The 17,374-nt window shown below is 40.6% G+C and overlaps 2 protein-coding genes across 2 annotated transcripts; both read right to left on the bottom strand.

The window, feature by feature from the left end:
* Positions 1 to 204: 204 nt before the first annotated feature.
* Positions 205 to 5,794, bottom strand: LOC104532521 (histamine H3 receptor). Its single transcript, XM_010177752.2, is given in 3 exon segments — positions 205 to 990; positions 2,691 to 2,857; positions 5,506 to 5,794. Coding segments are annotated over 3 exon segments (1,242 nt in total).
* Positions 5,795 to 11,346: 5,552 nt separating this feature from the next.
* On the bottom strand, positions 11,347 to 16,233 carry LOC104532520 (histamine H3 receptor). The gene is given in 3 exon segments (XM_010177751.2): positions 11,347 to 12,138; positions 14,520 to 14,686; positions 15,945 to 16,233. Coding segments are annotated over 3 exon segments (1,248 nt in total).
* Positions 16,234 to 17,374: the final 1,141 nt, after the last annotated feature.

Below are 17,374 nucleotides of genomic sequence, written 5' to 3'. Positions count from 1 at the left end.
CCTTTAACCGGCCAATTGAAATAGCTGGAAAAATTACACCGACTTTAAGCATGAATGTTTGTCTGAAGGAGGACACATTTCATGGAAGGCTTATCTGGGCTTTCCAACTAGACAAATTTCCTGGAAGATATCAATTCTCATTTCAAACTGTGGCTAATTACATCCCTCATCCAGTTGCTCTTGAGTCTTTTTTTTCTTTTTCCATTAAAAAGAGCCTGATCTCAATGTTACAAACTTTTTGGGACACAGTATTTTCATAAAAGCCATTCGAAATTTGACATGACAGAGAGGGTAGAGAAATGGGTTCAAAGAGGAATTGATCCACAAAAGCCAAAAGGTTATTTCGTACAAGGAGTTATGAACACAGGTTCCCTGGCAGGCCCCACGAATAATCATTAGTAAAGTGTATGGAGCCCAGCAAACAGCAAACACACACACAATTATGGCAAGCGACTTTGCTATTTTCTTGTCCTGCTGCAGTTTTGACCTGGCCCTTGCACATAAAGAAAGAGATAAGTAATTTTCTGGAGTTACAGAATTGCCTCTGGATGGAGATGAGCTCTCAGTTCCCAAAGACTCTTTCTTTGGCCTCATGGAGGACGAAACACTGTCCTCTTCTTCCAACGGAGGAGAAAACACTCCTTGCCTCAGCGAGAGACAAAACCTCCAGGACAGGCTGCCATTCCTTGGAGGCTCGCAGTCCTGCGTGCTGCCGTGCCGCTGGCGCCTCTGGATGTTGTGAAAGATGTGCACATTGAAGTAGGTCACCGAGAGCAGCGGCACAAAGAACTCCAGGGTGGATGCGCACAGGAGGAAGTACCAGTTGTCAAAGAACTCAGCGTAGCACTGGTCTGCTGCTACCACACTGTGTCCAGCCACGTGCTCCCAAAAGAGGATTGCTGGGCAGTAGAGGAGGAAGGCAAAGACCCAGATGGCCACCATCTTGATGACAGGATTGGATGTTACTCCCTGCTGGGCTCTGTAAGATACCTGTGAGGGAAATAAAGAAACAGGTCACATCTGTAGCAACAAGTTTTGGAAGTGACAGAAGTAGGAGGAGGGGAACTTAGCAGAGTGCTTGGTAACTTGGAGCTGCAGCTATGCTGATCAGCTGAAGCTCACCCAAGTGTGTTTGATTCATCGATGTTGACATGTCTCTCTATGGGTTAATGTAACTGTGCTAGAGTGCTGGTCCAGGTGATGAAACATGATCATCCGTCAGTACCTAGTCATTTAGTATGCCTTGTTTGAGACATCTGTGGTCTGAAGTGCCAGAGTAATTGGCATTTTATAGTTGTTCAGAGCATGACTCCAAACTGCACTGCTTTTTACAGCATTTTACAATCAAATATGACTATATGCATCACAGTGGTGAACAGAAAATGTGGCACATACATTTAACCTTTGAGAAAATTGTTTATTACGCACTTCATGAAGAGGTGGGAATGCATTCCAGCTCTACAATGCAGCCTTTAGCTGATGAAACAACAAAATCACCCCTTTTCTTCCTTCTCTTCCCACTCCGGGATCGGTATGTATTTTCCACTATATGTTGCAGAACAGATATCTTGTAGCTCACATCCTGCTCCATCCCTTTCACAGGATGACAGGGTGAATGTGTAATTTTAGGATCTTTGATATTCAGTTTAAAATAGAAAAAGTATGAGTTAATGCCATTAAAGACTATCATACAAATGTCCATAGGTCTTAATTACATTTGTGCAGGTGCTCTTTAATTTTGTAATTTGTAAATGCTGAGTCTTTGACTTCCCAGTATAATGTTTCTTACATGCAAAATGTTTCAGTGTTTGATTTCCTGGAATTTTTTCCATAAAATAAAGTAGAATCATTAAATGTAAAAAAATAAAAAAATAAAAAAGGCAAGTATAATACGTAAAATTAATTATCATTAACGATAATAAACCTGAAATTCTATCATATGACATTATGCTGACATTTTCACACATCACCAAAGAGCTGGAACCTTTAGCTCTTCCCAACATTTCCCTGCCACTTGAGCTAACAGAGTGATTAGTGAGTGCTGGTCTCCATCCTCAGCATGAACCAAGATACAAAGGTCACAGAAAGGGGGTTGGATGCTCTGCAGAGAGCAGAGACATAAAGTGCATCTGAAGTTTGGAATTCTGCCCCAGGACCTGAGAGGAGTTTATCTGCCACATGTCCACAGGCAGCCTCTGCAGTGTGTCCTTTGTCTCAGCCTCTGCCCCATTTGCTCTTGCTCCTGGTCTTCTCCAGGATCATTTGAGGTCACGTCTCAGGGCAAGACATCCTCCATGGTGTCACTCACCTCACTGTCCTAGCCCCGCTGCCTCTTCCTTCCATGCCTGATTTTAGGTCCAAACTCAAATCCAGTTTATTTTGAATTTCCTCTTTCCTTGTACCCTTTTTACCAGCCCCTTTTCAACCTTCAGCATGCTTTCCCTCAAGCAGTAGCACAACAGCAACCTGAGGCAGAAATTTTGAGAAAAGTCTTGTTTGACTGCCTCTGGGCTGAAACATGCTCAATGCAGAATATTCACCACATCTGTCTGCAAATATCTAACAATCTCCACATGCCAGCATATTTTTGAGGGCTATTATCTCTATTAAATCTGGGCTTATACTCACCAACATGGCAAAGGTCAATGAGTATAATCCAAAATCAGAGAAGCTATAAACAGGGTACTTACAGCTTTAGTAACTGACAGGAAACGGTCATAGCTGATAAGAACAATGTTAAATACTGAAGCTGTGCACAGGAGATAGTCCGTAGCCAGCCAGAGCTTGCAGACGCCTCTTCCCAAGTGCCATTTCCCTGTCAGGCTGTAAGGGATGTAGAGAGGCATGCAGAACGCACCTATGGAAAGCAACCACAGAGACACCGTGTGGTTCATATGGATTGCAAACACTAGTCCTGGAAGCAGAGAGGCACTATTCTGGTGTTTGGATAAATAAATAAATAAATAAATAAATAAATAAATCTATTAAGGTGAATGTGTAACTTACATACAGAAATTCTTACATTCGCATGAAATCTGACAGTGAGATTCTATGTATTAGGTCTTAGTGTATTTGGGTATACTGATTGTTGGGGATAAGATTGGAGCAAATCAGCAAAGAAGGATCTACTGAGGAAGAAAATGGCAGTCTAGCCAACTTATAGTATGTAAAGATACAGAATCAGTGCTGCAGCATGTATGCGCTGTGGTTATGCTCTGACATTTAACCTCATTGCTGTATATCTTCTAGGCTTTGTTTTGTGCTAGAGTTTTCCCTCAAATACATCTACAGATGTTGTTAATGTTGGCTGTTAAAGTAAGATCAATTAGCATTTGTAAGCTACAGAAAATATATTGGACAGTCTGCATTGTATCTGGAAACCTCTTCTACCAAAGATAGAGCAGACACAGCAGAAGTATGAAATCCTCTCCCACTTTCTAGAGGTGTTTTACTCTCATGTAGGTTCTTCAGCTGAGATTAACTCCAGAACTATTTTTTTGGTTTGATACATTTGGTTTTTGTCCAAAAGGCCTTCCACTGAAGTACTTTCATAATAAAGTCATGTTTGTGTTTTATTTTCAAGCCAACAACTTCTTCATTTTACCACTAATACTCTTTCAAAAGTATGGTGCAATATCTGATGCTACATTTCTGAAAAAGCTGACCCACCAGAGACAAATATAAACCTATGTACAGTTTCAAGATCCATTTTAAACTCCTCAGATTATTCTTCTTTAATATATCCATCAAGATCTCAGAAGTTACTGAACATATCCAGGCTGATATGGCTCACTGACAATAATCCTCTGGGCAATGAGCAGACAGACTGTTACCAGCAGGCAAATGTGCTTTCAATACTGATGGCTTGTTTTAACATATACCTTAAATACAAGCAGTATAACTTTTGTACAAAATACTCATCTTTCAGAGCTGCTGGTGACAGATACAGCTCTCATCAATGGGATCAATGTTTGGCACCATGTCAACAAGTAATGACTGCTTTTAGCTATAGATATAAATACAGATGCAAGAACCAAGTTTTAAGCATTTATATTTGAAACTATTCTCACTTTTACTAATGAGAGTGCAAAAGACATGAGTCATATGCATGGAAAGGTTATAGAATACTAAGAAATTTAAGAAATTTAAGAAATTTCAGCTTCAGAAAATAAAAGCATTTTCTGACTGATCCCAGAGACAAAGTCCTAGATTTACACAATCAACATAATACTGATACCAATCATTTAGTCTTGGCTGATTTAAGACTCCATGAGGTACCAGCCACAAACAAGAACTGATGTAGAAGGCAGATATGTAAATCTCTTGACTAAACTGTAAGATAAGAGGAGAAACAGACTTTTGCAAAAGAACTGAGCAATGAAATGGCAGCTCTACCAGATTGTCTGCCTGGAGCAGGACAGCAAAGGCACCAGCACACGCATCATTTGGTTTCTGCCCCGTAGGGCGAGCCCCAGAATTAGGGACTACAGTTTATAAATAGCATAAATTAAGCAAAATCTTAAGGGCTAAACTAATACAATTCACTGCACAGCACTGACAAAAGAACAGCAGTTAGGGGGGACAGTACTGCCAAAATTGGAGTAAACCAATGACTGCAATTTCCCTCCTTGTGATTCAGTGAATATGGTTCTCTATCCTGAAGAGAAAGCACTTCTGTGGAGAAATGAGTCCTTGCTAGCCTCAAGTCAAGATGTTTGCTGGAATATCATCTGCCACAGGACGATGGTTTTGTCAGATTTTATCTGCTGCATGGTCTGTTTCCCTGGCCTGAACCCTGAAGGACTGCCACACGAGTCATTCACATGCCCACCTCCTTGCCTGGCATCACCCATCAGAACTGGATCCATGGCACCTCCAGGGGCCAAGTCTCCTGGACTTCTGCAGTGACACTATGGGAAGAGGGGACTAATTTGGAAAACAGATCGGAGATGCCAGCAGGCTGTTGCTGGCATCAAACAAGGCATCTGATCTATTGTCTGCACTGAGTGAAGCTGATAAAAAAAGTCATAGTTGTGAAGTGTTTAGATATAGTGTAACACACTCATAAGCCATTAGTACCATGCAGAGAAGTAATTAATTTAGCTGGAGGTATCACAGCTAGCTGTATGAAAAGAACAGTTACACTGTCAAATGTAAAGATATTCTGAAGTGTGTGATCCTACAAGAGGAGCAAAGGTAAATCATAAACTGTAGGAAACAATCTCTTTCCTTCAGTTGGCATTCACATAGAATAGATGCTTCTTTTTTCTGAAGCAACATTAAAAGTATGTAAATGAAAAAAGGATTCATTTCTCATTGTAACATATTTTGAGACATAATAGGCTGCTAAGATGCTTAATGCAATTTCCACCATTCCTTTCCCTAGACACACAGCTGGGAAATTGTTCTCTTAGAAGAAACCACACAGAAAAAGAAGTCCCCTTCCTTGCTTCTCCTAAGATTCCTACAAAACAAATAGTACACGCCTCCACCGCTGCCACTTACCCACTGCAAAGTCAGAAATAGCAAGATTCAGAAAGAAATAGTTGCTCCGATGCCTGAGATTTCTGTCCATGATGAAAGCAAGGATCACCAGGGTGTTTCCAAGGATGGTGACCAGAGCCAGCAACACCATGAGGAAAGCCAGCAGCACCAGCACACCCAGTGAGAACTCAGAGCTCGGTGCCGGTGTGCACAAAGTCTCGTTGCCTGTTCCCGCCGTATGTGGAGTTTCGGCAGTGCCGTTGTGCATGTTGCGTATCCAGGTCAGTTCAGTCTGGGAAGACATTCACATCTGGCAGATTTATCCAAAAGGCGGAGAGAAATCTGTCAACAGGATGGGCTGAATACTGACACATCAAAATAAAGGATCATAAAATTTCAAGGCCTGGAAACTCTAACATTCTTGATCTGAATGCACCTACTGGCCTGAAAACAAAATCTATAAAAAAGCCACCTCATAAGCAGCAGTAAGTGCACACTTTAAAATAAATTATCTCTTTCTCTCCTCAATGCTGATCCTTATCTACTGAGGTCAGAAAAGTTAGTCTGAAAACAACTTTTCACAGTCAAGCAGTTTGCATATTATTGTGTAAGCATTTTTACACATTGAATTCTGATGAAGCTAAAAACAGATTTCATTTTCACTTCCCCAGTGGTCAACAGGATTTAAATTATTACAAGTGTCTTTGTCTTACAGTAAACTGTAGGCACTATTGTACTTGCTGTTATACCACTTACTAAATTTTACAGTTAAGAACAGAGATGTATGTTTTGCAATGCTGCTGGTTACAGAGCATTTAAAACCCAGTTATACACATCAGAAATATCACCAATACCTTTTCAGCTCATCCTCATCAGAAGAAAGTCTAGCTCTGGGCACAACAAACCAAACACCTGTACTTTGGAGGACCTCATAAGTATGGTCCATCTAATCCTCCACTTCCCAAATAATTCCAGGTAAGCTCCCACTCCACAAAGTGCCAAACCCTTAGCCTTTGCAGATGTGAGAAGGCATATCCCTTCCTCATCACAATTTCATTTATTTTGGTAAGAGTGCACAGACACTGGCAGGCCATGGCTGTGATTCATGTCTGCAGCCCACCGACTCTGTAGCGCCACGGCACTCCCTGTAACCGGCTTTTCAGTCTGCAAACGTAATGCTGGGTACTTTAGAAGATGTAGTGAAAAAATAAGGAAAGAAAGGGCAGACAAGATGTCATGAAGAGAGGTGTGGTGCTCTGATCCTGTCTTGGGGAACAAAGGGAAATATATTGTAAGGAGTAATTAAAGCAAAAACTGTAGGGCAACAGGAACAGAAGAGACCTCAGGAATGATGAAAAGTGGTAAATAGACACCTGCCCCAGGTGCATGTGTAGAAGTGCAGCCTGGAGCCTGTGTTCTTCCAACGCACAGGAGGAACTAGAGCTCCCTGTGCAGTCACAAAGCCACCAGGCTGTTGGAGTAACAGAGATGGTGGGGCAGCTCACACAACTGGAGGGCTGCAACAGGCAGAAATAACCTTGTCAGGAAAGGCAGGCAGGGAAGATGAGGAGCAGGGATTGCCCACCATGTGCAGAAGCAGGTTGCATGTATGGACGTCTTCTATGAGATAGCCAGTCTGGTTGCAAACTTGTGGGTCAGGGTCAGAGGAGGGACCAGTGACACGGGTCACATAGGGGTGGGAGTGTGTTGCAGATGACCCTGATCAGGGTAAGGCAAGAAAGCTTCTGGCTCACAGACCCTGTTTCTTGTCTACAACTTTAATGTTAATGACATCTGCTGGAAGGGCAACACAGCAGGTACAAGCAGTCATCAAGATTCCTGGAGAGTATCAGGGGCAACTTTCTGATACAAGTACTGAACGGGTCAACAGGCGTGACACACAGCTAGATCAGCTGTTCACTGGTAAAGAGTAACCAGCTCGGTTAGGGAGGTGTAATCAATGGCAGCCTTGGTTGTAGGGACTATGAGGTACTGGAGTTCAAGATTCTAAAGCTGGTGAGGAAGGAGAGTGGCAGAGTACAGACCATGGACTAGAGATAAGCATGCTTTGGTTTATTCAGGAAAGTAGTAGGTGGGATCCAATGGGAGGCAGCTCTGAAGTGAAAATATGCTCAGGAAACCTGCAGGCCTCTAAGGACAGCAACCTCTATGCTCAAGAAAGTGCCACCCCCATTGTCAAGAAAAGAAGTAGAGGTTGCAATGAGACTGGTTAATGAGGGAAGTTACAATGCAAAAAGGCAGCATGAAGGAGTTTGAAGCACGGACAGAATACAAAGGAGGAATTTAGAAATGTTGCCTGGCCTCATAAACATGATGTTGGGAGAAGCAAAGCTCACCTAGAGTTGATACCTGTAAAGGACATCAAGGACAACATGAACTTCAGCAGCCCCACTAATAGTAAAATACTGAAACATTTTAACATTTTAAGACACAGGTAGGCCTGTTGCTGAATGGGGCCAGTGATCTAGTGACAGCAGATGTGGATAAGGCTGGAGTACCCAATGCTTTATTTGCTTCAGTCTTCACTAGCCATAAGAGTTCATGCGATATGATGGGCTACATCCAAGGCTGCTAAGAGAATCAGCTACCATCCTTGCAAGGCCACTTTCTAACCTCTTTGAAAGGTCAGGGAGATGAAGGGAGGTTCCCAATCTAAGACTAAAGAAAGGCAAATGTTGCACTCATCTTCAAATGATGCCACAAGGACAAAAGGTCAGCCTCTCTGTGGTCCCTGGGAAAGTAATAGAGCAAGTCTTCATGGAAGGCATTTCTGAGACCTTGAGGAAGGAAAAGGTGACTGGGAACAGTCAGCATGGGTTTACCAAGGGTAAATCATGCCTGAGCAACTTGGGTGTCTTCTTTGATAAAATAACTGGATTAGTGGAAAAGAGAAGAGTAGCCATTTGCTTTTAAAAATTAGGGAATAAATCAAATGTTAAAGTTTTAATCATAGTCCTTTATAGGACTGAGGGAGAAATCTGTGTGGTCACTCCTTCCTTCCTCCCTGCAGAGGAAAAACCATAGCCTAACATAAAAGAGACAGAGATTGGGAGAGTCATTAGGGTTAAATACTCATCCCAGAAATAAACAAACAAACAAATGATAACACAAAAGATAAAACAAAAATATATGTTTTATTTGGGTTTTTTTAAGACCTGAGAGGGTAAAGTTAGAAATACTTTGTTGTGGTTTGAGTTGAACCTCACAGAGTCATAGGCCTACTGTCACCATGTATTTACAAGAGTTATTGGACATCTGCAAAGACAGAAGAAAATGCAAGGGCATGAAATGGTGAAATGGATGAGTGAATAGATAGAGAGAATTTGCTTAGAAATCACTTTGTCAAGCAAAGTCTATGTATGTCAGTGCATGAAAGGCACACCCAAGAACAAATACCGAATAAGCATCTTACCATAACCTGCAAAATGGGAGGAGAATGCCACTTAGGATGCCACCTTGAGCAAGACAGCTCTAATGCTGTCAGCACAGCAACTAAGTGCTTGACTTACCCGCTTGACTAGCACTGAGCAAAATTTTCAACAATTAGAAAAATACAGCAAATTCTTCAAATATACAGGAGGGATGTGACGAAACAGTTTGAATGTTGTTTTTGATGTTCTTTATTACAAGCACATGGATCTCTAGTAGCTTCACTGCTGTACGTGGTTTCAAATTTGCTGTTCATTGTGCTCCCTGTCAAACTCTAGTTTTCCCGGAATGAAAAATGTGGATACAGTTTGCACATTCTTTAATCATAAAATGCAAACTGAATTTTTATACTAAAAGCATAGGGACAGAAAAGCAGATAACTCAAATACTTTCCCATTTTGGGCCTACCTATAGTTTCTCTGTTTAATAAATGTTTATTTAGTACACTAGCTACTCTATACATATTTTAAAGGGGAGGTGGTGGTACCTTTGTGTCTGTGTGTGTTTGGTTTTTTTTTAAGTGTCACAGGAAAAAAAAAACCCACAACACAAAACAAACAAAAAACCCCCCACAAAACCTATGCCAGCCCCTCAGCTCATGACAGTGAAAAGAGCTGTGCCAAATCAATGACCTCCTCCTGAAGCTGTATCTCTCTCTTGGCAATCAGGCTTACAATCTGTAACACTGTCCATGTGAGGCAAGGAAGCATAACTAGAATGAATTTTGAAAGATAATCTTCCAGCAGTGTGAAAACTGGTGAGAGAAATTTCTGTTCCAGACCTCTAAACAGAATGGCATTTTAGTGCCTTGAAGCCATCGACTTCTGTGCTATGATTAAGCTGCTTGCATTTGAATTGTGCTTGCAAAGGAGTACTCTGCTTCTGCAACACTTCTGCAGCCAATTTCAAATTAGATAAAAAGTACTATTTAAATTGACTACTGCTCTTCATTTTTCTGTGCATCAGACTTCTTCTTCCATATTTTATACATTTCTAGATGTATACAAAGAGGAAAGAAAATTATAGAAAAGGAGAGAAAAAAAAATTAACCAGTGACTCTCACCCATCCATGAAAGCCACCTGGGTGAGTTGCAGCACCCAGCACAAGGTAAGAAGGTTTGGCACATGGAATGGGTTATAACCAAGCTCCATTGCCTTCAACAACACATCTACTCACTCCTTTCAGCACTGCTATTCAGCCACTTTGTTTATTAACAGCAGCTTAAGACACTCTGTGTCAGCTTTCAGACCTCTGTGAATCCCATTTCCAAGCAGCGAATATGGCCCCTGTTCAGTGATAGGAAAAAATCCACTTTGATACTGGTTCAGTGGCAGAGAAAATCCATGTAATGTCACAGTAACAAGACACAAAGAACTGATCTAGTATAAAAATCACTCTGACAGTTCAAATTTGTTCCAGACATTTTGATGGAATATCTTTGCACTTGTAAAGCTTTACACTCGAGAGGGTATTATCTACTTTTGCACAGCCAGCCAAAATCATAAGTCCAGCATGAACTTTGTATTGCTCGCTCAGCTAATTCAACAGGATCCTGTGCCCAGCCTGGTCTGTCTTTTAGGTAACCAAATAGTGCACAAATCTGGCACTAAATATCAGATAAGTATGACCAAAGAGGCAGCCTCTGTCAGGCAAAAAAGATAGTACTGGTGAAAAGAGTAACAACCATTTATGCCTGTGACAATTTTGATAACCAATCTCAAAATTCCATTACCATGGAAACTTTCATTCTCTGAAAATCATCCAGAATTACTAACTTTTCATGCACTGTGTCCTGCAACACCAGGTATGGACTATAATAAAATTAGAAGAGGACAGATCTGCTGGATTAGCCAGTCCATGCACTTGCATATTGCTCACTGTGGGTATTATAACGACTACAGGGCACTATCTTTTCTTCATAATAGTTTTTAAAATTAAGTTATACTGCTCCTGTGAGTATTTTTACAGCCTTTCAAAAATGTAGCAGAACTGCTACTTTATTGATAGCTTTAGGTTCACAAATAGGACATAAATTTTAACTCAACTCATACACAAACAGATATCTCCCTTCAATGAACCTCTATGGAGATGTCTACAGAAAAGATCTTTCATAGTACCAGATGTATTTTTAAAAAAAAGGTAAAAAAAAAAAAGCACTACAAACCACAAACCAAGGACACCCAGCAAAGCTTGTTATTCTTTTTAATGCACTAGATGGTGTTTAATGCCGCATCATACCAGCTAAAAGAAGATCCTGAAATCTAGCAAAATCAGGGCAAATACATACCTCTGCTGCACTCTTAACCAATGCAATTAATAAACAAAAGTTTTTTCTCCATTTCTGTTGAAGATATGTATAAAAAAATGCATTAGAGGGGAAATATTATCTGTAAGTCATTTATTTTAACTGTCTAAAAAGAAGGTGTGTTACGTGATCTCAACATTGCAAACTTTTTGGGACATAGTATTTTCATAAAAGCCATTCGAAACCTCATATGACAGAGAGGGTAGAGAAATGGGTTCAAAGAGGAATTGATCCACAAAAGCCAAAAGGTTATTTCGTACAAGGAGTTATGAACACAGGTTCCCTGGCAGGCCCCACGAATAATCATTAGTAAAGTGTATGGAGCCCAGCAAACAGCAAACACACACACAATTATGGCAAGTGACTTTGCTACTTTCTTGTCCTGCTGCAGTTTTGACCCAGTCCTTGAACGGAAAGAAACAGAAAAGTCCCTTTTGAGAGGTGTGGGACTGGTTTGTGTTGGAGATGGACAGTTAGCCATCACTGCCGGTCTCCATGACCTCGTTAATGATGAAACACTGTCCTCTACTTCTGAGGAAGATGATGTTCCTGGCCTTGGCAAAAGACAAAACCTCCAGGACAGGCTGCCATTCCTTGGAGGCTCGCAGTCCTGCGTGCTGCCGTGCCGCTGGCGCCTCTGGATGTTGTGAAAGATGTGCACATTGAAGTAGGTCACCGAGAGCAGCGGCACAAAGAACTCCAGGGTGGATGCGCACAGGAGGAAGTACCAGTTGTCAAAGAACTCAGCGTAGCACTGGTCTGCTGCTACCACACTGTGTCCAGCCACGTGCTCCCAAAAGAGGATTGCTGGGCAGTAGAGGAGGAAGGCAAAGACCCAGATGGCCACCATCTTGATGACAGGATTGGATGTTACTCCCTGCTGGGCTCTGTAAGATACCTGTGAAGGAAAAGGACATGTCGCATATTCAGATAATATTTGGGAATAACTATCTCAAAATAACATAAGCAAGCAAGTCAAATATATTTGTTCTGTTCTGACACCCAGACATCTATACCATTGTCACTTATGTAAGGTCCTGTTAGTCTTGCGCCTCAAATATTGTAGCTCTGTGATTGATTTTAATACTTGGGATTGGAGAGGAGCAGAAATTATGATGGCTAAACTACCGTTTGGTTTCCAGGTGCGAAAGAAATGGCTTGTTTTCATCACCACCACAGTAAGGTAGCAATAAGGAATCAGTTTATCATTCATGAAATGCCCAGGCTCAGAGGAGAGCAAAAGCAGCTATGGGACTTCCTTCCTGCAGAGGCAAAAGTAGAAGCCTTCTATATTAAGATTGCCACGTGAGAATGCAAACACAAGACCATAGAATTTTTAATACTGCTTCCTCTTGTCATAGCAGAAAAATCTACCCCACACATATGTTTTAACATCCCTTACTTTATTGAAACATTCTTTTTTAGCATTCACTTTACCTTGTAAACAGCTCATTGCATTACTGCAAACCTTGATGTTTTTATATCTACCCAGACTGCATTAATTTATTTTACTCTCTAGCCAAAAATATCTACCTTTGAAAAAAAAAATTAAGAATTAAAATCATGTCATCCAAAGTCAGGAAATCTGAGAGCTAAAACCACCCTTGTACTAGCCCAGCCAGTATGTGCAATACATGCTCCCAGCTCTTGGTCCCCTGCATCTTTCAGAGCACAAGATGTTCAGTTAATGAGAAGCTAGACAGTTTTATTTCCTCTATACTGTCCAGCATTTGTCATCTCAGGCTTTACTCAGACCCAGAACTACTACCTTCCTCATCAGCGAAGCTGTTCATTAGCATAGCACCTACATGCTAAACAAATATTAATGAATTGTACCTTCACAGCCACATACAACATGAGAGGTATTGTCCCTATTTTACCAGTGAGTAACACAGCAGTAGTGCAGTGTTACACACATCATTTTAGATTCTCTCTTTCAAACATCTGCAGCCTGAAAATTCAGACTCCTCTACATCTTAAAGCATCATATAATCTCAGAGTACAGCTCCACTTCTGCAATAATGAATTTGCAGCCCTTTGTAAGACCACAAGCATCACAATTTAGTAGGCAAAAAACAGGAAGCTCAGTACAGCTTCACAAAAAGTTAAGTCAGAAATGATTGGCCCCTGGCCACAAGTTGGGTTTGCAGCAGAGGCAGAGGTGGATCCTAAGTCCATGAGGAAACATGACATCTTTTCTTTGGATAACAGCCCTATGTTACACACTCCTGGACTCACTTCATCCTAATTACCTAAAGGAGAAAAACAGAATGTGATTATGTAAACAAAGACTATCAACAGTGTGTAAGAACATGGAGCTCAGTTGGGTTGCAGAGGCCTTCTTAATTTACATTTCTCACAATCTGAGCTCTGCAACTTCCGTAATATTTTTCAATATTACTATTTCTTAAATACAGGGATTTTCATACTTTATTGTTCAGCTTTTTTTTTTTTTTTTTTTTTTTTAAAAAGGTAGCAACAACTAACCCTAAAACCACAACACTGGGGAAAAAGAGAAAAAGATTAGGCACTGTATCAGTACTTCCTAAATGAGATCCTCCCAATCTAACACAGATCATGTCACTCAAACTACCACACTCAAAGGCAAAGGATGTTGATCATCTTCCATCTGGACAAAACACCAGACAGACCTTAGAAATGGTGAATGAAAATATTTACCACTTGATTGTCAGATATTTTCTGAAGCAGAAGAACGATAATACTCAAGAAACACCTCTTACCTCTTTGCATATTTTGATTCATTCTTCTTTTTGCTTCAAGGGATTAGATTCCACCCAGCTGCTTGTTGGCAGCACATGTCAATCACCCCCTGTGGTAACACAGATCCTCATCTGATCTTCAGTCAGTCCATCCCACATCTCTATCCATACCCTCTTCTCCTTTTAAAATTTATCCCAAGCCCTAAGCACATCCTTGACTCAATCTAGTTTTCATTACTACATTTCTAATGACCAAAACCCAAGTTTTGCACACACCTACTGCCCTTTACTTACCTTGACCATTCCACCTCCTTTGTACTGTAATTAAATAGTTTCTAACCCAGGCGAAAGGAGGGAAACACTGAAATCATACACAAGGCATTGTCCTATCTCTAAGTCCGAATGTAACATAAAAGCATCAGCTTTTCTCCAGAAAGAAGTGGTACAGTAACAAAGGACTAGTTAGCTTCTGGTGTTACTGTGAACAATCTTTTATATAAAAATATATATATACATATATATACACATATAAACAAATAACTTGAACTATTCTTCTTACAGCTTTAGTAACTGACAGGAAACGGTCATAGCTGATAAGAACAATGTTAAATACTGAAGCTGTGCACAGGAGATAGTCCGTAGCCAGCCAGAGCTTGCAGACGCCTCTTCCCAAGTGCCATTTCCCTGTCAGGCTGTAAGGGATGTAGAGAGGCATGCAGAACGCACCTATGGAAAGAAACAAAATGCACATCAGTCAGCACTGCAGGCAGTGCTCGTGAAAGCAAAGAAACATTTCTGTGGTATCTGATAAAAGATCAATACTGACTGGAATTGCCGTGTGGAAGGCTTTGTATTCTTATACAAACAATGAACATTCAACTACAATCTAGGCACCAGCAATGTTTTTATAATTAATACCTTTCTGAAAGGTGTGTCATATCTATTATCATTATTACTTCTCCTGTTTACATCACCTGCTAAAGGAAGGAGCAGCTGACTTTTTTACCTGCTGAAGTAAACATTATTCTGTATTAAGCTACTGAAATTAAAATAAACATGTTGAGCATGATGTCATATGATATGGAACATCCCTGTGGTCAGTTGGGGTCAGCTGTCCCAGCTGTGTTTCCTCCCAACTTTCTGTGCTTCCCCAACCTATTCACTGGTGGGGTTCTGTGAGAAGCAGAAAAGGCCTTGACTCTGTGTAAGCACTGCTCAGCCCTGACAAAAACATCTCTGAATCATCAACAATTTTCCCAGCAAAATCCAAAACATAGCCCCGTACCAGCTACTATGATGAAAATTAACTCTACCCTAGCCAAAACCAGCACAATTTGTTATTTTTATTTACATACACAAACACATATTCCTAAGGTATGACCCTAGATAGAGCAGGTACAGCAAAATTTTGAAAAATACTATTCATCGCTATTTAGTTGCAAACTTCAGATGATTATCTGTATTGTGTGAGAGTAGTTTGAAATGGAAGATATTAACCACATATGCAACATCTGTTAGATAATATATGCTGTATTTGATTTGACTATCTAGACTTTAGTCAAGACTCTTCACAAGCACCTCCCATTCTTTATTATTTCACATCTATTCACACACAGCAATATTTTTTTCCTGAAGCAATAACATTAAACACTATCTGTTTACCTGGTAAAGGATCAGCTTCTTAGAATCATAGAATGGTTAGGATTGGAAGGGACCTTAAAGATCACCTAGTTCCAACCCCTCTGCCTTCAGCAGGGACACCTTCCACTAGATCAGGTTGCTCAAAGCCTCATTCTTATAGTAATGTATTTCTGAAAAACAGTAGGCTGCTAAAACAATGCAGTTTCCACCATTCCTTTCCCTAGACACACAGCTGGGAAATTGTTCTCTTAGAAGAAACCACACAGAAAAAGAAGTCCCCTTCCTTGCTTCTCCTAAGATTCCTACAAAACAAATAGTACACGCCTCCACCGCTGCCACTTACCCACTGCAAAGTCAGAAATAGCAAGATTCAGAAAGAAATAGTTGCTCCGATGCCTGAGATTTCTGTCCATGATGAAAGCAAGGATCACCAGGGTGTTTCCAAGGATGGTGACCAGAGCCAGCAACACCATGAGGAAAGCCAGCAGCACCAGCACACCCAGTGAGAACTCAGAGCTCGGTGCCGGTGTGCACAAAGTCTCGTTGCCTGTTCCCGCCGTATGTGGAGTTTCGGCAGTGCCGTTGTGCATGTTGCGTATCCAGGTCAGTTCAGTCTGGGAAGACATTCACATCTGGCAGATTTATCCAAAAGGCTGAGAGATTCATGAGGAGTATTAACAGGATGGGCCAAAAATTAAATAAACATTTTAAAAAAATTTACTCAGGAGGGGAAAACCTTAAAAGGTTCTGATGATAGATAAATCTAGTTTTCCTAAGATTTTTTAAACTATGCATATCTCTAGAAGAATTACCAGTAAGAAACATGCAGTTTTTCCAAGTCATATTTTAAAATGCAAGTTCTTCTTTATGCAACCTGATCCTTATCTGTGGAGGTCAGGAGGGCTGATTTGAGAATATCTCTAGCTTTCGCCCCTTCCTCCCTTGTTCCCTCCCTTGCAGAAGTGTTTTGCTCGCTAGCGTTTTGGACAGCAACTTTTTCTGGAAATTTTTTCTTAATATTGGTACATATCCTTATAAGAATTTCAACTACTTTCTCATTTCATCCTTGTTTATCTAGTATCTTTGTATTTCATAAAGTCTATGGTCCCTCCCTATTGTGTTATATCTTTTTGTTGGCCAAAGGCATAGTCAGCTTTGTTGCTGTTGTTCCTCTTTCTATGGATCCTAGGGCTGAAAACTGATATGCTCTAAGTAAGCATACATATATATATTTACTCAGAGCAGTTAACCAGTAATGGTCCAGCCCTCAGAGATCATTTGCAAAACTCCCACTGAAATTAGTTTCAAAACTCTTAGCAGCACTCTCCATGACACAGCATTGGCTGCTGCCGACCCAGAACCAAGGAACGAAATACGGACTTCCTGGATGTGAATGAGAGTTTGGCAATTAACTTTAATAGGACTAGGCTTTTCTTTCCACATTAGTGGGAAAAATCCTGTGTCTTCCACAAGTGCTTATATTTTCTATGAGTAATGAAGCCACTTGCAGAGAGCTGTGAGCATTCCACAGTTGTAAAAATTCAATTGTTTTTATTATGTGTTCTAAAAACACTTTGGTGTCTAATTTTAGATACTTAAATTTGAAAAGTGTTGGCTGTCGTGTCTGTGCTTCTGTTGTGGGAACAAATTAATTGGCATGAAAAGTGTGTTTACTAAATGTTTGAATGGCAGCAGTATAAAAAATGCAAAACTTTATTATCCATACAAATATCTTCACAGCTTGCCTGTCCATTACTGCTTTAAGTTTTCTTT

The sequence above is a fragment of the Antrostomus carolinensis genome, unplaced genomic scaffold (assembly GCF_000700745.2).
Source record: "Antrostomus carolinensis isolate BGI_N321 unplaced genomic scaffold, ASM70074v2 scaffold9101, whole genome shotgun sequence".
Taxonomy (NCBI): domain Eukaryota; kingdom Metazoa; phylum Chordata; class Aves; order Caprimulgiformes; family Caprimulgidae; genus Antrostomus; species Antrostomus carolinensis.
This window is presented reverse-complemented; position numbering and strand designations above follow the sequence as displayed.